This window comes from Daucus carota, chromosome 5 (assembly GCF_001625215.2).
Source record: "Daucus carota subsp. sativus chromosome 5, DH1 v3.0, whole genome shotgun sequence".
NCBI lineage: Eukaryota > Viridiplantae > Streptophyta > Magnoliopsida > Apiales > Apiaceae > Daucus > Daucus carota.
In genome coordinates, this window is record NC_030385.2 from 30,208,717 (window position 1) to 30,230,716 (window position 22,000).

At 34.7% G+C, this 22,000-nt stretch overlaps 3 protein-coding genes across 3 annotated transcripts; 1 reads left to right on the top strand and 2 right to left on the bottom strand.

Annotated features, from left to right (window-relative positions):
- Positions 1-6,778: 6,778 nt before the first annotated feature.
- Positions 6,779-9,678, top strand: LOC108223133 (uncharacterized). The gene is made up of 4 exons (XM_017397234.2): positions 6,779-7,673; positions 8,375-8,445; positions 8,740-9,268; positions 9,379-9,678. The coding sequence occupies exons 1-4, from the start codon at positions 7,566-7,568 to the stop codon at positions 9,532-9,534; spliced, it is 864 nt and encodes a 287-aa protein (XP_017252723.1). The 5' UTR covers positions 6,779-7,565; the 3' UTR covers positions 9,535-9,678.
- Positions 9,679-9,764: 86 nt separating this feature from the next.
- Positions 9,765-14,294, bottom strand: LOC108223132 (shikimate O-hydroxycinnamoyltransferase). The gene is made up of 2 exons (XM_017397233.2): positions 13,780-14,294; positions 9,765-10,827 (listed from the first exon to the last, which is right to left on the bottom strand). The coding sequence occupies exons 1-2, from the start codon at positions 14,200-14,202 to the stop codon at positions 9,943-9,945; spliced, it is 1,308 nt and encodes a 435-aa protein (XP_017252722.1). The 5' UTR covers positions 14,203-14,294; the 3' UTR covers positions 9,765-9,942.
- Positions 14,295-14,692: 398 nt separating this feature from the next.
- LOC108219668 (eukaryotic translation initiation factor) lies at positions 14,693-20,639 on the bottom strand. Its single transcript, XM_017393158.2, has 9 exons — positions 20,357-20,639; positions 20,150-20,221; positions 19,594-19,689; positions 19,292-19,474; positions 18,597-18,694; positions 17,020-17,107; positions 16,547-16,897; positions 16,186-16,428; positions 14,693-16,104 (listed from the first exon to the last, which is right to left on the bottom strand). Exons 1-9 carry the CDS (start codon positions 20,492-20,494, stop codon positions 15,073-15,075), a joined length of 2,301 nt encoding a protein of 766 aa, XP_017248647.1. The 5' UTR covers positions 20,495-20,639; the 3' UTR covers positions 14,693-15,072.
- Positions 20,640-22,000: the final 1,361 nt, after the last annotated feature.

The following is a 22,000-nucleotide window of genomic DNA, read 5'->3' on the forward strand; positions in this document are numbered from 1 at the left end:
ACATTGTACATGTTGGCTCTTGATCTAATTAAATAACAGCATAACTACACACATTAATCTTTCTTTAATATTTTAATTACTTATATGATTCAAGTCAGCAGAGAAGATATACTCCCACAGAATAGATCCATATGAGTACTGCCCAAGATCTTTCTGTTAAAAATCATAATTGCATCATCATGCATGTCACTATGCTCATTATTATTATTATCATCTTTCTTTTCCCGTTCTTGACAAAACACGAACCGGTAACTTAACATGGTATCAGACTAAATGTCGGAACTTTCGAACCCTTTAAGTTAAGTAGGGGCAGATAGCAGGGACATTGGTTGAGAGTGAACCACATGTAATAGTAGGAGACTAGTAAATGCGAAGATGAAACCAAACGCCCACATCTTGTCTCTAGTTTTAACACATGAGCAAAGGCAAGTAGTCCACAGAGTCGTGGTCCTGGCCGTCCTGCATGTGTAATCAAAGTGGGAAGTTGAGAAGTAGTAGTAAATCTTTATGGAGAAAGACATGAAAATGGCCACATTTTCATTGGGATTGCTACTTGACTTGTTATTCTAAAGTATTTTTAGGGAGAGGTAGTGGCCAGAAATTGTACATGTAGATTACCATATATAAACCAAACCAATGAGTTAATTTTTGGATTAGTGCTTTCACCTATTCTCTTTTTTTGGTTTCAATTTTCAAATGAGTACCTCTCTTCTTGGTAGAAAAGGACTGATAACAGTTGGACTCCTGCGGACGCCTGTTTGGTATGATTTTTATAAAATAAAAAAGTGAAAATTGAAAATTTAATATTTATTTGGAAAATTTTATATAAATAATTGTAAATTATTTTTTTTGATAATAATTGTAAATTATTTAAGATATGATAATAATAACTTTTTGGATGAGTTTTTTTTTTTTAATATAAATTCGAATATCACTTTAAAAGATTCAAAATATAGCCAAACACGCCGGCTCCGCGTCTTGAATGAAGTGGGTACAGATGCACTTCACCGTATTGCGTTACAAATTTAATTTCAGGTTAGGCCGACCTATTGTAAGTAAAATTAGGTCAATATCTTTGGTCTAATACAGGACATATATTTATCCGGCTAAAGAACAGCTTTTCGATAAGTATTTATCCAAGGTAGCTGGATTCATTCACCTTTTATTATCATCTATCAAAATTAATTCTAATTTTCAAGTTGAGTTCATTTTTATTAAAATTTAACTTTAAAAATTATAAATTGATTCATACCGAACCTTAGTTGAATCTTGAATCCATGTTTTTTAATTGATCTCGAACTTGATACAAGATTTGACTCGTTTACACCCGTATAAGAGCAACTTTGATCAAAAGATGCGAACAAGATTAATAATGCCAATATATATCTTTCAAGTAGGCTTGGGCATATCTTATATGTCCAGAAAGTAATTGAGATTATTCTAATTACACGAAAATGAAAATGAGATTATAATTTAACTATCATTTTTTATGATCTTATTCAAATCATAATTTATTGATCATAATTCTCACTCAAATTTACTCTTTTTTCTTTCAAATAAGATAAGAAAATTGAATTTGAACATAATATATTTACGGTATATGTATAAATCACATAGATTAGTAGAATATAATTTCAACATGCGGCGAAAGCCAAGTGGTATAATTCGACAACGGAGGAATATTTTTTGTGTGTTCGTAATTGTTAGCGTAGGATATGGATTGGCCGATTGAGCTCTCGGCATATCTATTTTTTTTTCCCTGTTGACCAATTAAGCTCCTGGGCATCTTGTTATTAAAATTATCTCTAAACCGGTTGGTAAAGTAATATTTATGTTTTTTTTTCCTTTCTAGGATCGTTTTGTTTATCATAGTTCGTTATAATACTAAAACTCTCACTGTTAATTCCTCGATCGTAAGTGATCTGATCAACTTGATGTTACAGCTTTATTTGTTCAGGCAATCCTTGTGCATGCTAGAAAGTTAGCAATGTAATCACAATTTCGAACAAAAATATAAAATTTATCATTTACTGATCTTCCACAAAAGAATATTGGGAGGCTCCCTTAATTTCTGAAAGCATGTTGGCTTTCAAGTCTTATCCCGAATGAGATGAGATACAGAGTGAGATCTGATATAAAGGCTGGCCATGATCTCCGAACGTTGTTCCTCAGTTCCTACTCCTCCTCCTCACCCGATTTCTTAAACAAATTGATACACTGAATAATAAGCAACATAAATTAAGCAAATGCCAGTATGTTCTCATAATCACAAATTCCATGTGCATTTATTGGCGTAAATAAATACTACACTATGTATCTTCAAAAATTTCATTTCTAAGACATGGTTATGTATACCCAGCAATGCATCCACCATGCACCGTCTACTCGCTACTGGCTACTGCATATGCGCGCATTAAATATCTACGAGACTTGGGCGATGAATCTCGATCCATTCGTAAACTGTAGTATCAGTCAACCGAATAAATGAATAATATCAGGACTCATTTTTCTTCTCGTCATCAGTTAATGACTAATATGTACACACGGGGAGACGGAGACACGGTAAACACTTTAATATTTATGTAAACAAAATTAAAATTTTATTAGGTAGATTCACTCTATCAGGCTTGATTCTCTGTAAGAATAATACAGATTTAAATAATCAAATCTTGTGCTCGACATTTTTGGAAAGCAGTATTAAGCTGACTCGAACACAACCGTAGTTCCCCTTGAGCTGCTCTGGAGTTCTAGTTCTACTGTCACAAAACCAAACCCTGGAGTAGTCTGGAAGGATATTTAATTTCTTTAATCAGATACTGCAAATGCAATCTGTCAGACTGTCAGTACATACGTAAAGGTAAAGCAGCTGCTATATATATCTTTTTATTTTTTAATTTCCTCTTCCAATGGGGATATAACTATTTAAGCAAGTGGACAACGATTTCGTCTTCAATATGAGCAGTTGAGCAACTTAAAATTATAGGGTTTCTCTGGTCTTCTTGCTGTCCCACTTCCCCTTCCCATCTATAAAAAATGCAAGTATTTAACTACTATTTTAGTGTTGATTTCTTTAATTAGAAGGATCTTAACCAATCCAGCTGACTGCCGCCCTCGTTCGGGAAGTTTAGTTGTTGCCATTGTTCTTGTCCAACCATTTATTTGACCGGATTTTTCCTCAGTTCTACTATTTCTGTACTCTTATATGACTTGTAAACTCTCAAGTAGTTTCCCCGTTTTTATACATGTTATGTCCAAAATGGACAAGATCTCGGCAGACACATATTCAGATATGATCACTAATGAATTATCTTATGGACAATTTATAGGAAATTTCAATCCTTCCTCCATTCCAATCCTACATCATGTTGTAGATATCACACCTTCAATTTGAGATGGAATGCTCCATTTTCTCCTATCCTCAATTTCTTCTCAAATTCATCATAGCAATTTTGCACACTCTTAAAAAATTTTCAAACTTTCTTCCTATCTCTATTAGTTTCAAGTATTTGTAGTCATTCCATTCTATTATTCCCAACCAATCTCAACATAAGATTATTAATACATATTATTTGCTCTCCAGTCTAAAGGGAGGACTAGACCAAGTCCTTTGAGCTCATTATTCTACTAGGCCACTTCATTAAGGAACCTCCACTACTTAGATAATATATGAAGACTTAAGAAGCATATTGAGAGGTCGTTGCCCAAGGGACCATTACAAGTATCAATGGTGAGCTTAGGGTTGCTACCATTTTATTTTACTAAGTCCTTCATGGACTCTCATTAAGGCTACGCCCTCCATCTCGGGTTCCCTCACCCTAACATAGGATGTTTGGACTCCCTCATCCCATACGAGGATGATCAAGACATGAAGGCTCATGATCGGTCCTGGTTGGGGCCCATGAGTATACATCTCGACGCTTATTGAATCGTTATCCGTTCTTCGACCCGCTCCATGACAGTCTTTTATCATGTGGGCCTAGGCAATGGGAGTACGGGCCCCCTTTTGACGGCGGCTTTGGCGGTCTTATGGACCTGACACCTGGCCTACGCATTCTGATGCTCAAAACATAGTTATGTAACTTATTTTTTAATTTTTTTGCTTTTAAATAAATATTTGGTGTTTGATTTTTTAACACAAAAAAAAGAGTCTCAAAAGTAAGTTATGAAATTATGTTTTATAAAAGTCTTAAAATACGTGTGGAGCAGTAAAAAAACCGTAAAAAAATGAAAGGGGCATTAGGAGTAGTTTTTCGCAATTAAATTTTAAATTATGTCCCATTTTCGAAACTAAAGACACGAAAGCTAAGACGTTAGTGGCAGCCCAACGGGCTGATTGTAAGTAGTTTATCTATGGGCCTAAGGTATTGTTCGGGCTATAATTTAAACAAGTGATTTTATTTAAAGTTAAATAAGTTCTTAAAAGTTAAAGGCAGTCAAGCCACATATATGTTTTATGAAAGTTTTATAACATATTAAACTATGATATAAATTAAAAATATTCACGCGCAATAAATTCAAATATCGAACAATCAAAAATTTTAAATCTAAATATTATGTGCAACGATATGTAGCAAGATTTTACATTATCTATTGTCATATTAAAAGGATGTATTCTATTTATGATCCTTTGAAATTTAAAGTCTAACTAATTAATATAGTCATTATAATCGAAACAAAATGTTTTACGGGTTTAGCAATTTTTACCTAATATCGTACATGTCCAATGAATCAATCATTTATAGTCAATACCTTTAAAGATGCCTTTAAAGATGCTCTTAAAACGTCTAACTAAAATTATTTATAATAACAATATCTTATTAGAGTTGATTTTCTTACGCAATCTTTATAATTTTTATTTATAGTATGAGCTACTGCTTTTAGCTAAGAGTTTAAGAGAGTTGGAGATATTTTAAAGAGCTGACAAAATATAGTCAATATTAGAAAACTAACTAAAATTATTTATAATAACAATATTTTACTTGAATTTTGTTTACGTAATCTCAATAAATTTTATTTATAATATGAGTATAACTTTTGACTAGGGTTTAAGAGAGTTGGATATAATTTTAATAAATTAATCAATTTATGATTATATTTTGATAGTTTATTTATCCAGCGGATCAACAAATTGATCAACTTTTATTTAAGTGTTTATTGATCCATCAATTTAATTCTGTTCACTAATCCATCAATTTCATCGTTTTTTGATGTAGTAACTAAAAAAATAATTAACTTCAATTTTATTGAGTTAACATAGGCCATCAATCCGCCAATCTATTTCTAACGTATAAAATCGGTGCATATGTAAAAAACAATTTTAGGAGAGGCACTTGTCCTCTCATGACTCTTCCTAGATAGTGATAAGCAGAAAATCATACATCAGCCCTGTTAGGTTCTTCTCTTATCTTCTTACATCCTTAATCGGTGTCAATGTCAAATACTTACCGCAAACTTGTTATTTATGAGAGAGGAGGCAACTCTTGATGCCTAATGGCATCTACATTAAAATAGGCGGCACCATCAGGCATCAACCCTCAACTACATCCTACATGTTTACACACAAATTTCCTGCCTGCAAACATGCGTGCTTATTTCAGGACCATTAATTAATTGGTGCTGAACCTGACCGACACCACTGCAGAATTGCTTTACACCCCGTTTTTTTTGCCTCCCACTTTTTTGTTGTGGGCTTCCATTACGTTATAGAGTGATTACTAGTGGTTTTGACTGAGTTTATGATTTTTAATTTACTACTGTGATTTAAGATGACTTATGGCGCCTTCGGAGTCATTTTGGCCGTTTAAAATATTCGTTTGAGTTATTTTGATTTATTAATAATTTTATGAATTATCAAAAATAAAATAACAAAAATAAAAGTGATAGGTAATTATGTAGTAATTTTTATCAAAAAATTAAAGTAATTAATTTTTCACTGAAAAATTTTCTTCAAATTAATTTCTACTTTTTAGTTAGTTTTTGATTTATTTTTTAACACTTAATTTCTTTTAAGTGTTTATGACTTCTTTTTAGCATTTTTAGTTACTTCTATGTTTTAAGCATGGCTTGGGTTTGTTAAGTAAGAAGTTGGAACTCAGAAATGCTAGTTTTTTTTTTGAATTTTTCAGTGATTTGTATTTTATTATAAACTTTTTAAAATTTTAATATATAATATTTTATTTATTAAATATTAATAAAATTTCTTGTATTTTAATAATTTGAATTTTTTTAATTTATAAATTTAATAATCAATTGATTTATTAGTAAAAATTATCTAAACATTTATAATACGGAATAACTTGTAAGTCTCTTTATGCCAGAACTAGATATTTATTTTGTGAAATTTTCTGTAAACTCTTTTGTAGATAAATCTTTTAATTCTAACAAAAAAGATAATTATTCGCATTCCCTAGTTTCTAAATTGAGAGACACTTTAAGCTTCTAAATGCATGACTGGCGATTTACCAGGTAAATTACGAATTACCGTATCACCCTGTTCTTCAGGGTAAGGGATATTAGGATATTATGGTCAAAGAAAACAAATAAGAAGACCATGTAAAACGTTGAATCATATTTGCACATATTACATATGCAGAGACTGAATATGAATATTCATGGTGAAAAAAGCAAGAACCCATTCAACGACAGAAGGAAGGCAGGGGCATTTTCGTAACTCAAGTCAAAGACTTGATCACTTCCAAACTAATTATGGAGAAAAAGAAAGCGAAGAAGGCAAGAAAATCACAAAGCAGACCTCAAAACAAGGTGCAACAACCCAACTGAAACGCACCACTCAACAGTCAACACCATCCCACTAATCTCTCTCGTTACCTTTTCAGCAAAGCCCTCTCTCTCTCTCTCTCTCTCTCTCCCTGTTATATCTATAAAAATCAATATTATCCTCCTACTAGTACTATTCTTATCTTCCAAGAAGGGAGAAATAAACAACCCCCACCAACAAAGAAAGAGAGGGTAGAAGAAGGAACCCTCATCATCATCATCCAAAATATAATCAACACTCCACACCCAACTATTTATATACATCTACATCTCTATCTCTATCTTAATGGCCCAGCTGGACCAAATTTTATGTGAGAAGAAGAAAATCAAATTCAATACATACAAAAACAAAAACCAAAAAGCACGACCAAGAAAAGAAAACAAAGCAAGCGAAGAGGTGTCTTGAACTGTCCTCCCTTCTGATCCAACAAAACACACCTCACACACACACACACACAATCATGTTTCCTTATTTACCCTTCTGCAACCCCCCTTATTATTCCCATCTTCATCGCTTCCTTGTGTCTAAACTATTGTGTTTTCATGTGGGCTTTTTGGGCTTTCTTTACTCTGATCACAAACTATTTCTCAAGAAATTTCTTTTCAACCAATATACAAGAAACTTCTCGCCTCCTCACCCTTTTATTCTTTCTTTGTTGCCCTTCTTTTATTTTTCTCCTTCCTTCTTATCAAACCCATCTTTTTCTCTCCCTGTCTTTTAATCTATCTTTGATATTATCTGCTATTCTTTAATTTGTTTTTCTTGAGATCTGAGAGGATTGATCAAGATGATGAAAAGGGTTGCTTTCGATTTATCTCGTTATGGTTCTTATGGGGATGCTAAGGCCATGTCCAAGCTTCAAAATCTGATGCAAGATTATCAGGAATTGCTGAAGGTTAGATTTTTATAACATCCGATCTTGTATTTGATTATATGTCTATGTTATTTTGCTTTTTGTTGCTGAATATTTATCTAATCTTGTTCAAATTCGTTTTTTTATGGATCTGGTGTATTTTCTTTGATTATTGACCAGTTGTGTCGGTGGTTCTTGAAAAAAATCTAATTTTATCCTCTGTGTTTAGATGTAGGGTTTGTTAATTGTTTCATCATATAGTGATTATAGTCTCTCTGCTTAAAATTAAGGGGATTATTTATTTATATTTTCCTGTGAATCTGGAGTAATTTCAATTTGATGGGTTCATAACAGCCTGTTGGATTTAGTTGAAATTTATATGCTTTATGCTCCAAGATTAATAAATTTCTGTATGTTTGTGTGCTTGTGTATGCTTAGCATCAGTTTTCATTAAAACCCCATGTTCTTCATCTCCTTGTGCAAAAAGAAAGAAATTTTATCCCTTCATTGTTTTTGCATATCACGGGGTTGTAAAAAAAAAATCGGGGGCAGGGTGGGACTATGTTCTCCTTTTAGTTTTTAAGTTATCCAGCAATCAGCACTTATCAAGCACTAGCATAATTATCTGAGTATAATGTAACTTCTTTTTATTTTTGGCATATACACTAAAATGCTGGTTGTCAGATATTTTTTTCAAATTTGGATGTTGATACTATGATTTTAACAATGCAAGCTTATTGCAGGAGGTTGAATCATCAAGGAACAAGTTAGGGAACGTGAAACAGAGGAAAGGGACATTACAGGCCGAAGTAAGGTATGTTGTTCTTTCACCTTGAGATGCACTTTGTTAGTATGCAGGCATCGATATTATTGGACATGAAAATCGTTTATTTTGCATGACATGGTTTTGTAAAAGAGATCTTTTGAATTTATATGTGATCTTACTAAATCAATCATAGAAAAAAATTATGCATTGTGTATATTTGTTTGATCTTATTTTCATTACTGGTTATGGATGTCAGTCTCAATACTTGAGTTAAAACTCCAAATTTTGCTGCTTTGTTTCGAAACAGACTCAGTAAATTGCTTTCTTTTCATTTATGTTCAGATTTCTGCGGCGAAGATACAGGCAACTTATAGAAAGCAAGTCTATGACCCAAGAGCGGGGCAAGGAACCTGTTCAACAACATAATGTAAAAGATAAAAGGAAAATTATTTTGAAGGTTAAAAATACCAACAAGAAAGAGGCTGCTTTAAGAGGTGTGCCTGTGCCCCCAGTTTTTAAACCGAACAAAGTAAGAGTATATAACAGAAATGATATTTCTCTTCACAATACAACTCCAAGCAATGATCCAAACCATAAAAGAAAACATCACAATGGAAAGAATGCAACTCGCTTTACTCCGACAACTTCAAAGTTAAACCCAAAGGGAAGGTTGTACAAAGGGAAAGATGTAGCTCCTGATCAAAGTCCAATAGAGATGATTGATTTAAACAAGCGGGAAGAAGCATTTAATGCAAATGGTGTAGCTGTGAATATGCATACCCCAGCTTCTGTTCTTGATTTAACTGAAAGTGATGTTAAACAACCCACACACCAAACACGGGCTCCTATTTTTGACTTGAACCAGAGACTGGTAAGTTATCAGGTTACATTTTGCATCACAAAATAAGTTGTATTGTTGTACATAGTGGCAAACTGGAATAGTTACATTCTGTTTTTTTTTTTTGTTTGGAAATTTGGCAGGTAGAAGAAGAGGAATACCAGGATAATTGTGAGATAGCAAGGCAAGACAAGCTATCTGAGTTGAAGTTATCGCTTTGTAGAAGTGTTGGAGACGGTTCCAATCGCGCGGTAAAGAGGAAGATCTCGTGGCAAGATCCAGTTGCTTTGAGGGTGTGATTAGCTATATTGAATATTCATTAGTCAATTAATGTAGAAACAAAGGAAGACTATAGAAGAAGATTGAAGTACATAAGATATGTATTAACAGTTGTGTTATGTCATTGCTAAAACAGGCTCTAATATTATGGTGGTTTATGTTAATGTACAAGTGTTGTTTAAATATGTTACTGTTAGTAACTTGGTTGGTTTACAAACAGGTAGAGCATTTGATGAATGATTAAAGTTAATGCAGACTGAAACACGAGAATTTTAATAAATCTTGTTGATAGCATGAAATCTAGTGATACTTAAACAGCCGAAGTTCCCTTATTACATGCAGGCGATTACGAATTAATACAATATCAGAGGAATCGTCTGATCACACTAAAAAACGCAGGCACGCTTATTACATTACATAGTACAGGATCAGAAATCATATAAGAACTTCTTGAACAGCTCCATGTGACTGTCTTCCAAGCAAACTGACAGTGTCATGCTCCTATCGTTCTTCGGGCTTGGTAATATGTAGATGGTTCCTTCGTATAGTATATCTGCAGGTCCCATGAAAATAGGGCGTCCCCATCCAAAATCCGAATCATACAAAGGTAGCCGAACCCAGCTGTTGATGTTCAGGTTTGGGTTCGCGAAGTAGTTTGGCCCTCGAACAAGTGCTGATAAGTCAGGCGCTAATTCCAGGTAGTCGAGAGCTGATCTCAGATACTCATTGTCCATCTTTGCAAGACAACTGTGGATTCTTTTACAGGAATCTGTTAATGGCTCCGACGTAAGGTCTCCGGCTGTAGAAAGTGGCGTAGCCGTGAACACTACATTGCCAATGTAGCCTGGGGGAAGTGGTGGGCATAATCTGGACCTTCCATCAGTAGCTACAAAAAGTTTTGTCATTTGATCATCCGGAAGTCCACGAGCCTTTGTAGCGCAGCGCCACAGATGGGCTGCTAGAATTTCGTAGGTGCTGTGGTCCTTTGTGTTGCCATCATTCTTTGTGGAGGACTTGAGCCTGTTCAGCTGATCTGGTGTGAGCTTTAGGACAGTGGTGGAACCAAAATTCAGAGTGGAGTTCTTGGGAGTGTTTAAGGTAGGAGGCGGGTGGTATTCGACATGATCAAATGTAGGCGTGCGAGGGTCTCGAGCTCGAAGGAGTGTTCGATCAATACATGGTGGCATTGCGACAGACAGTCCACGAGCAACGTCGGACCATGTGTTGACGAAGTGAAGACCTGCAAGACCATCGGCCAGAGTATGGTGGTTCCCAAGTCCCAGAGAAACTCCTCCACACTTGAAACGGGTCACCTATTCACCAACAGATGAGATTCGGCGTTAACACAATTAATATCAACATTATAATATAGCTTTCATTTCCAAAGAAACAAAGTCTAATTACATTGCTATACAACTCAGACTCAAACAAAAATTAGAATAGCACATACGATTTATAGTTCAGGTTTCCCACTGTTCACAATTTCGCTCACAATTTCGCACACCTTGAATAACATGACTACCCGTTTCAATATACTTCTCTAATCCTCTATTAGAATATGCAAGGGTCTTGACTTTTTTCACCTATTTTAAGAGTTTTGATAACATATATAAATTTATTATTTTTTATTTTTTTTGTGTGAGTAAAAATATTATTATAATATTTTTATCCATAAAAAAATTTTAAAATAATATTTTTAAATATACAATCAAATCTCTTAAAAATACTTGAAACAAAGTAAGGGGGTGTTTGGATTGAGGTTGGGAATGGGAATGGGGGTTAATGGGAATGGGAATGGTATGATAACCCAACGGGTGGGAAGGGTATAATTTAACCACTGGGGTTCTCATTCCATAGCACCAAATAACTAATTCAAACACTTGTTATGAGATCAAAGTTCCGATTCCTGTTAACCAGGCTCATTAACCATGAACCAAACACCCCCTAGAGATTAACATAATCCTAACAGAGGGAGTATTAGGGATTTGATCCTGACGAGGGATTGATGTAACATTATCAGCAGTTTTTTCATAGTTAAAAGACGTTGTTATGGGACTACATCATTTATCAGCCGCAGATTAACTTATTATAGAGAGACAATGTATCGCCGAAACATTGTTCTCCAGCCGTCCATTTAAAAATCTAGATTTCTCTCAAAGCTTGATAACATTATTTATTCCTGGCAAGTAAACAGATATGTATATATATTGCAACAAAGTCATAGTTTTGTTCATCTATCTAATTCTAATAAATGTGCAACAGTATTTGAATTATATATCTATAATGGAGATATTAGCAAGGGACCATCTGCGAGACAATGAAAGAGCATGACATCTTGACATGATCTAGCAAGGTCAACAGACACACACATTCTGGAAACACGCATCAACAGATTGCGCGATTATACAGAGGATCATCTTGCCATCGTGTCCTGTCTTTATTTCTAATATGCGAACAAAATTAATCTTGACGTTGAGATATGTTGAAATATAACATAAGACTCATTTGGGGCATTCCTCTAATACCTTACCTCAAGATTTTAGATGGATTGGTTCTCAATATGATATCAGAGCTCTAGTTTGGCGGCGCCCGTGATCCACTTTTTAACCCAAAAATCGGATTTCGAGTGAGGGGAGTGTTGAGATATAGCATAAGATCTATTTGAGACACTCCTCTAATATCTTAAAGTGTTAGATCGGTTCTCAACAAGTTATCTATCGATCTCTAACTGTGGCGCGTCATTATAATTAAGAACGAAATACCAACCTATTCATCTTCGAAAACCAAAAAGATATCTCATGAATTCATATCCTTAGTCAAAATCTTCATAATTTGGTCCCGAGATATCATTTTCTGGAGTTGGCAACTTGAACGTAAATCAAGTAGGTCAAGCATTCATATCACCACCCAAAAGAGGAGGCAGACATCACATTTGATTCAGTAGAGTAGCTTTCAGAAACAAGACAGTACTCGTGGTTAGTTACACTACTTGGTTGTCCCGAGCCCCACGTCCTCTACACGTACTACATAATAATGCTACAAACTACTGATAAACTTTCCATATGCATTCTCACGACTCATCAGCACGGAATCTTGAGTCATGAGTCTTGAGTCTTGTCTATCTACTCTTCTTCTGTGGCCCTGGGCTCTCTCCTCTTTATGTTGAAAATTAGCTGGTGCTCGTTTCTATCTTTGTGAAACATGTTATTAATGTTCCTGATATTGTACATTATTTTTGTATGATGATTAAAGGGTCGCCTTCGTTCCCATCGTCCTCTTCTATAATTTCTCAATAAATTACTAGCTACCTCAATTATATGTTGTCTCATAGACAACAAATATCTATATATTATATATATATATCGATCGAGCAGACTAAACTTACCCGTAAATCACGTCGTTAATTTAATATGCAAATCAAAATAAGATGAGTCGGTGCATGCTGATTCCTGCTATGTGCATGATAAGCTCATATCTTTATACAAAGTAAAATGAAAGATACACAAATCCTCTGTAAAATATTCCAAATATCACGGTTAAGCTGCACCTCAATGGTAAAAATTATAATAATATTATAGATAACACTTAACAGACAATAGATCTCAACGTCTTCTTGATCATAAATTATAATAATATTATAGATAACGAATAATAAATATTGACATCTTTGTTGCATGTCTTCTCAGACATCTTGTTTGATCATGTCTTGTAAGAACTAAGAAGGTGTGTAGAACCTAAATTTTATAATTCATTAGAATTTAATAACAGTACAATATGAGAATATTCCATCAGAATTAAAAAAGGTTTCTAAAATTTTGAGATATTTAATGAAGATTTTAAACTATACTTTAAATTTTGTAATTGACCAAGATTTGATTAACTAAGATTTAAATATCATTAAAATCTTCAATTTAAATTATTTATGTTATTACATTTTAGTAAATTTTCTTTTGTTTATACCCGTTAAAGTCCAGCTGACATCTATGTCTTCCCGTGAAGAACTCTAAACGAGAGTATAGATTTTGCATCAGATCACGTGACAATCTACATAAAACTAAGATCAACTACACTTTACTAAAATCCATAGAATCATGTTAATTAATTCAATAAAAAACACTATACGAGCAGTTTACTCCGGTTGATCCCATCTAATACAGCAATTATTAAATTTTTGAATAAATTATTCGATAATTTTTTTAGCTGCGGATTCGAATGTTTAACGCGTAGCAAAACGAGCTAGAGCAAACATAAATAAGTGCATGTACCTGCGCCATGACAAGCGGATACGAAGAAATGTCCCCGGAATAATCAGCGACAGGCACGAGCCGCCGGAGCTGAGGAGATGGCCGGAAGTCACCAAAATCATCAACACTAGAATCAGCTTCGGCCTCCACAAACAAGGCCCCCTGAGCATTACAGTCAATCTCGACTCGGCCCTTTTCGTTTTTACTCAACCGGCCGGCCATCGGAAAGAAAGATACCAGCACATTGCTCAGAGACTGACGTAGAATCTCCGAGTCGAAGAAATTACAAGCGCCGTTTGGCTTGTAGAAGTAGACGGTGGGGAAGTGGATTTTGCCTACTACCAGGTCGAGGTTTGAGTTCCATAGCTTTTTTAACGGTGTGGGTTTTGAGGGATATACGAGTGATGAATTTCTCACCGTTATTTTTATTTTCTCGCTAACCATGTTTTTGAGCTTTTTTGGTGGCAGAGGGACTGAGATTCTGAGAAGGCTACTGCATATATTTATACGGGTTTGTACAGTGTGTGTGCCATGAGCATAGGTTAAGTACCGAATTTTATAGATTTGAAACATTTTGATTGGTCTAGTTGTTGTATATGTAGGGTCCGTCATTATTAAGAAACACCAACCAATTAAAATAGTCAAATTTATGAATTTTGATGCTTAGCATGTGCGCATGAACACACCTGAAAAAAATAGTATTTATATATCTGTAGCTTCAACTACTGGGGTAGTTAATACAGTAGCGAATCTGTCCAAATTAGTTGTTCGATTTAAGATTTGTGGGAATAAATTGATGGAAGTTTACGGAAATTTTTATATTTTATAATTAGAAAAAATAAGAGAAGTTATAGAATTAAATTTATATTTAACCTTTTTAGATTATAATTTTCAGTTTTATTAAAATAACAAAGTAATGCATTTCTATTCGTGATTAAAAAAAAGAGTCAATTTAGCTAAGCAGCAATCTGCTCAATTCAGTTTATACATTTTCAATAATAAAGAAACAGTAGCCGAAGAAGCTAGAATGAAGATGGAAGATGCACAGTACAACATATAATCTGCCCCGGACCAAAAACCTACTCCTTGCTAAGGTTTTAGCACAGAAGATAAAGAATTAATAGGAATTTTTTTTAAAATAAAATATAAAAACAGCCTCTTCCTATTCTACCATTCTGCTCAACATGATATATGGGCTATGGCAATATCCGGCCGCGTCACTTCAAATGACAGAATACACTACATATACCCAACTCATTCGAAAATCTGTTACGACTCCAGCTTTGTCCTGATTTAAAAGGATGGGAACATTTGCTAAAAAAGACTCTTGCAAGACTCAATATCAGCAGCATGCATATCTAATACAGCTTGACCAGAAGGACTCGAAGTAATGATCCTCAATGCTGCACTGAATACAGCTTTCTGAAAGATGTCATCCGCCATCTTTTTCAGCACTTCCTCTACCACCTTAAAACTCAACTCCCCAGCCAAAATTAACTTTCCCATTATCTCCCCAAAATTGAGGGGTGCTTTAGGTAAATCAATACCAACATCATCCAAGTTTGAACCATAGAGAAGGCATCCGCTATTTATGTCGGCAGATGTAAGTACATTCTTCGCATACAGGTAGTCCAGTAGCTTCGCAACAGGTTCCAAACATGGGGGGCTTTTCTCTAGAGCAAGAGAAATTGCTTCCTTGACAAATTCAGCATGGTAATCGGGGGAATTTAATTCTTTAACACACTGTAATGCTTCATCCAGCATAAGTACATTGAAATATTCTTCCAGAAGTGAGGTTGTTTTCCTCTTACATACTTCCGGACTTGTTCTACCAGAAGCCGATGATTGGTTGGCAACTGGAAGCACGGCTGCCCCAGTAACAGGCCTGGCAGGAAAAGGAGGTGTAGGTTCAACACTAGAGCTGAAGTGAGAAGGGCGAACAGAAGTGACAGCATTACCCTGCAATAAGCCACTAGGCCCGCCATTTCTAGCCCCACTCTGAGGTAAATATCTTGCATTCAACGCTGCTGACCTGCCAACTGATGGAGACTGAACACGTCCAGCCAACTGATTTGGATCATTTCTTGGCATCGACCGCGACCTAGGAACCTCCCAGTTGTCATTATCAATTCCAGGCATCCCAGGCATCTTTCTGGTTCCTGGCATTCCAGGCATCATACCACCAGTTCCAGGTCGGTTGAGGGGAAAACCCTCTGGGCTTATACCACCGCCCTGAGCATTAGATAACATAGCTCGACTATTTCTAATAATTGCAGTAGCACCTGGACGCAAGTTCATGGTCCTCTCTGCTTCAGTATGGATTTCTGTAATGGTTTTGGCTTTCACCTACAAGACAACCAATATATTATAAAGCTCGAATACAAAGATAGTCCACTATTAATAGTATTCTGTCAACTAGATAATTACCTCTTCCCGCCTGGGTACCCAACCATTTGAACGCAGATCAATAATATCACGAACCATAAATCTTAGTCGTGCTTCCAGTTGAGGGTTTGTTGACAGTTGCTTCAGTCGGATAAAGTAAACATCATTGATGTGTTTTGATTTTTGATTCTCATCAAGCTGCTTTCCAATTGTTTTAAAGAAGTGGCATATAGCCTCAACATTCTCCTCTTCGGGGCAGGTCTTATTATCAGGGCCGAGAAGTTCCTGTTAAAATTAAAAATCAGCGAGAAATATCTTTACAAGAAATCACAACCAGAGTTCTGAGAATGAATTTTGATATTATATCTGAAATGGGAATGCTAAAAGAAAGGTAAATGACTACCTGAACAATGTGGTGAACAATCTTTTCAGGCACCATCTTCTGCTTCAGAAGCTCCCCAATCAGACGGATGTTTCCGAGAGTACGAAGCTTCATCATTTTTTCTTTATCTCTTCGGTCCCAATCTTGCTCCGGAGCAGTCATCTGCCTAATTTCTTCCCTAAGCTTGTCAGCGCCTTCAAAAGCCTCCTGGCAGTTATTCAAAAGAATTCTCTTGAATGTGATCTCTTTCCCACCAGGCTCATTGGCTGGGAATGGGGGAAGGTTGTCATTTAAATCAGAACACAGCTCTGCATACATGGGACAAAATGTCGGTTCCAGCACTGCCTTATCAAATAATAATGATATAACACCCTGCATTAAAGCAGAAAAAATATACTTCAGAATAGGAAAAATCAATTTTGTGGCGGAGACTAACTAATATGTGTGGAACAGGGCCAACAGGCCACATGATCTTAAATAGTGCATATTAGAACCTTTAAAATGTCCGCAGTCGTTATCCCAGAATCAATAAGTTGACCTTTCAGAATATCAAACTTCTCTGGGGTCAGCTTATTCAAAATACTGCAATGCAAGTACATTTGTCAGCACATATGTAGAAATAGCCAGGAAAACTCAACACAAAATACTCATAAACAAAACATAATATCTCTGTCCCTCTCTTTCTTATTTTTTTAGAGTTTTTCTTCCCTGCTAGGCACGCATTTTAAGTATAGTTTCATAAATTTTTAAAAAAAATTCTTTCTTTGACTGAAAAGCTAAACATTAGATTTTATTCAGAAAAGAAAAATATTAAAATGATTTATGAAACTATACTTTATAAGAGCATTAAAATGTGTGTCAAGCCCTCTGTCCCAAAGGTAAACAACCCACAGGGACAGAGGGAGTACTAGGTTTCCATTAAAAATCAAGAAATTATAAAAATTCAAAAAGATAGTATACTATATTGCAGCTAATAATGCCTAAATGCTGTAGCACATTGTATATCAGAGTTACAACACTTGATGAATCTATTTTAAGAATATATTACAGCCTTGAGATAAGTTGATTAATAAGCTAAAAAGTAATTATATTATAGAAAACCAGAGTTTTGTCAGATACTCGGATGATAAAAAAATGTTACAAAAACGTTTCGTGCTCAATGTTCTTTTATGAATTGGGATTTACTCCTTAAAAGGTATTGCAAATTACAATATTTTAATGAATTGTTAGAGAAAAGTATATAAATTAAGAAGAATATAATCATCCCGCTATAATTGGTCCGGTGAAGGAACATTTTGCTTAAATAAATCAGTCCATATGCAACACCACTGCATATATTTTCAGTAATTCCAGAACAAGCTAGGGCTTTTTTTTTTTTATATAAAGTGACTCCATGTAAGCTCAATTTATAATAAGATAGAGACATGGAAAATGAGGGAAATTAAGTCTGAAGCTGATACACCTTATAACCAGATAGCATCTGAAGTCTCTGTTGGATAAAGGCTGCTAGATTTTGGACAAGTGCAAATATCATTTGTGAGGGAACTTGATTATTAATAAAAAATTCCAAATGCTGGGAAAGTAGGATAGCAGTACAGATTTGCTATATAAAGGCATGTACTAAGAGGCTTGGTCCTCTCCCATTTTTACAACTAATAAGACAGGCATCGTTGTAATAATAAACGGGCTTTACGAGGTTAGATATTTTGTAACTCAAACTAGAAAGCCTTATCGAATATAAATTTTTTCTTTCAACCATATTTCAACTGTTAATATGATATGTTAGGACCGCTACTACAAAGAGTATTACACCCTTGATCATGAAATATCGATTAGGTCAAAGAACCAACAGTGGAAACAAGGGAGGCTACAAGCAGGTACAACCAGAACAACTGAGACGCAAGCTACTAGCAAAGAGGAGCATGTATCAACTGCAACGCAAGCTACTAGCAAAGAGGGGCATGATACATGCAACTATAGAAACTAAATTTCAAAGAGGACGAGAAAGTAGAGAGAACAAAGAGGGCCATGATACATGCAACAATTGCAGCAAAGATCCAAAATACATTACCCTTTCACTGTTTTGAGTACTTGTTCCTTCTCAGAAAGGGTTCCCCTTTGAACTGACCATGGAACCTCAGCCTTTACAAGAGCTGGAGTAGGACCTCCCTATTCATTAAAGGAATATATAAGGAACCCGAAAAATGTAATAGCATCATAATAAACAGAAGGAAAGGATAAAAACTTGCACAAGTATAGAGGACATAATTAATATAGTTTCTGAAGGATTTAATAGGCAACATCTCCAATCATATTGTTGCACACGGACCTCATATTATATTGTTTTGCAAAGAGAACATATGATCAATACAACATATTGCATAATCTACTACAGTACATCTGAAAAATTACAAAATTATAAGCGCGGACAATAAGAATAAAAGAGGAGCCGTACCCTAACTTAATATATAAACTAAAATGAGATCATGTAATATGATTGAAGAAGAAAATGACCAAGCAAGTTGCATCAAATAACAGATAAAGAGAAACCGTCATAAGAAGGGACTCATAGTTCCAACAGTTATTTTATAGATGATGCAGTACAACTTCACGAAGAAAAATTGACCACACTGTAACTATAAACAATATATAGGCACACAATATAGGACTTCTATAACTAAGCATGCTGTATATGTAAACAAAATTTATGATTACAGCATTGTGAAACAAATATACAGTTCAAACTTTCAGATTAGGATTATTTACCCCGTGCTGAGAAGAGAAAGTTCCTCTTCTGTACTGTAAGTCTTGCTGATCCTGACGATTATATTGATTTCCTCCATTATGTCTCAAATCAACAGTGCTGGGCAATGGTGTAGGTCGACTACGCCAATCACGGCTGTCTGGCTCTAACTGACGAATAGCCGACTGATTTGGTTGATTTTGCAACTGAATAAATATACATATCAGTAAACTGAACCCACTTCTTATAGAGAGAGAGCTCATAAAGTGCAGATGCACCTGCGATTTTCCAACAGAAAACATTCTGTAGGACAAAAGTAACTTACATTATTCTCCACGCGATTCCAGTCCTGATCAGCACCAAAAAACTCAGCTTCAACCTCTTGTTTAACTCTTAAAATATCATCAGTGATCTTCACAGCCTAACATGAAAGAAACAAGGTAGTAGAATTAATGCACATTCATTATAAGCGAATATTTAAACTTTAATTTATATGTCTTACAGAGTTACGCAAGTCAATTACAAATTATTATGTAGATCGATTTCATTTGGTAATTTTATCAAGCACGATGTACCATATTACCTTTCTGTCTTTTCATATAATCATTGTAGTTGATTAGTATTAGGACAGAACTCGTAAGTAGCTAATTAGTTTGCCTTTTTTAACAATCTTACTTAATTTCACGTCTTACTATTACTCTATAAACAGATGTAATATTCATTATATAGTCCCAACCAAAAGCATACTTTTAGAACACCTAATGCCATATCTACATTCTGCTCGAAATCGTTTTTTTAATTCAACTAATTACATGGCTCACTAACTTCAACATATAACTGCAATAACAAGAAGTAAGAAAGCACAAATCATAACACATTACCTCCCTAAGCTGCAACAACTGATCTCGAGTGAACCGAACCACCTCGTGCCCCTCGAACCGAGAGTCTCTGGTCTATATCACAAATATTCACAATAACAATTAACATAAATTAGCTCGAAACAACTAATCTACAGGGAAGATATATAAGCCTAAAATAACACGATTTGTACATGTTTTTCGATATCAAAAGCCAGGTCAAGAAATAACCTTGGAAGCGTGAGTACGGAGAATCGGAAGATCAGAAGAAGCAAAAGCTGAAGAACTGAACGCAGAAGCTGTGATTCTACTGCCTCTGACACCGCCACCGGGTCTCAAACTTAACAATGTGTGATCACCTTGCTGCATAACTTTCAATTAAATTGAATGTGAACTCGTAAGATCGAATAGTTGTCACCGGAAAATCGAGGTCGGCCGAGAAAGACGCCGGAATTATATTAAGGGATAAGGGTTTTGTTGTTTTTATTTGCAGAGGGGAGGGGTTTTGTACTGTGAGAGGCTGAGAGAGTGAAAAACCCCTTCGTTTTATTGCGATTTTAGGGTTAGTTAGAATTACGTTTCTGCCCTTTATTCGGCTGTTCAAGTTTTGTTGTTTCAAAGTTGTACTCCCTCCGTCCCATCCATTTCTTTACACTTTCCTTTTTGGTTGTCCCACCCAATTCTTTACATTTCAAAACTTACCAAAAATAGTCAATGGGTCCCACCACTTCTCCACTTTTCTTTCCTTTTCACACTACTTTTACTCCACTATCTTCTTTTTATACATTAAAAATCAATGGGTCCCACCACTTTACCCACTTTTCTTCCTCTTTTCCACTACTTTATACATATTCCTTAACCTCCGTGCCCAACCCATTTGATAAGAAATGGGTGGGACGGAGGGAGTAGTATTTTTTTTCATTTTGAAAATAATTTATTTTGTTCTTTCAAAGTTCTATTTCTTCTTTTCAAAAATAATTGATATTTGCGACCATAATAATATTTATACAAAAATTTGAAAAATTCTCTCTATTGTTGAAATTGCCATCACTATTATCCAAAAAGTTTTTATCGATTTCACCGGTAGAAAATCTTAAATTTTTTTATTTAATTTGTTTTATTCAACAATCATCTTTTTGATGGAAAGATTTTGTTTGTTTTTCTTGATCTAAATCGTTGGAATTTCCAGTTTATATTTTCTTCAATTCAAGCTGAGTTTATCGGATTTGAAAGTTAGTCGCCTATCTTGTGACTTCAACTGTCATATCTAAGTTTTTTATTTTCACTTGTTTTCGGTTTGCTTTTATTTCGATCTCCGGCTTATATTTTCATGTTGTTTTTTCTCCTTGGTGAGAGATTTGTTTTCGCTTCTTTATTGTAGGCGGGGTCTAGATTTGGATATGATATTCTGTATGGAAACGCAATTCTGGTCGATGTCTCACACGGTAGTTTCATCGGGGTCTGATAAAGAGAGTAGAAATAATTCAAACAAGAATGCATGAAGTATCGATGCATTATCTTTAAAAAATCGTTTAATTGTCTCTTTAACAAGCGATAACAGTTCACTGTTTGTTCGACTCCATCAGTGCAAAGATACCGCATGACTTATTATTACTAGATCAACACCTCTATTTTAAAAAAAAATATTTATTCAAAAATCTAACTGTATCGAAATTATAATTAAAACAATCAATTTGTTAAAATGAATTTATATGAACCTGGATTTCTAAAATCTAACATTATCGAAAATTTAAAATAGATTATATCAAAATATTTATATTAAATCTAAAATCTAATATTTCTAAAAGAAATTATATACATTGTTATAATAAAAGAAAGGATTTTAAATTCAAATATTAATAAAATGTTACCAAC

Bases quoted from the DNA above. Each gene is read 5' to 3' on its own strand.
- LOC108223133 (XM_017397234.2), top strand. From the start codon at position 7,566: ATGATGAAAAGGGTTGCTTTCGATTTATCTCGTTATGGTTCTTATGGG. The intron at 7,674-8,374 runs GTTAGATTTTTA...AGCTTATTGCAG, and splicing joins ATTATCAGGAATTGCTGAAG to GAGGTTGAATCATCAAGGAA. The intron at 8,446-8,739 runs GTATGTTGTTCT...ATTTATGTTCAG, and splicing joins ACATTACAGGCCGAAGTAAG to ATTTCTGCGGCGAAGATACA.
- LOC108223132 (XM_017397233.2), bottom strand. From the start codon at position 14,202: ATGGTTAGCGAGAAAATAAAAATAACGGTGAGAAATTCATCACTCGTA. The intron at 10,828-13,779 runs GTACATGCACTT...GTTGGTGAATAG, and splicing joins ATCCGCTTGTCATGGCGCAG to GTGACCCGTTTCAAGTGTGG.
- LOC108219668 (XM_017393158.2), bottom strand. From the start codon at position 20,494: ATGCAGCAAGGTGATCACACATTGTTAAGTTTGAGACCCGGTGGCGGT. The intron at 20,222-20,356 runs GTTATTTCTTGA...TTTGTGATATAG, and splicing joins TCCGTACTCACGCTTCCAAG to ACCAGAGACTCTCGGTTCGA. The intron at 19,475-19,593 runs GTAAGTTACTTT...ATATTTATTCAG, and splicing joins GGAATCGCGTGGAGAATAAT to TTGCAAAATCAACCAAATCA.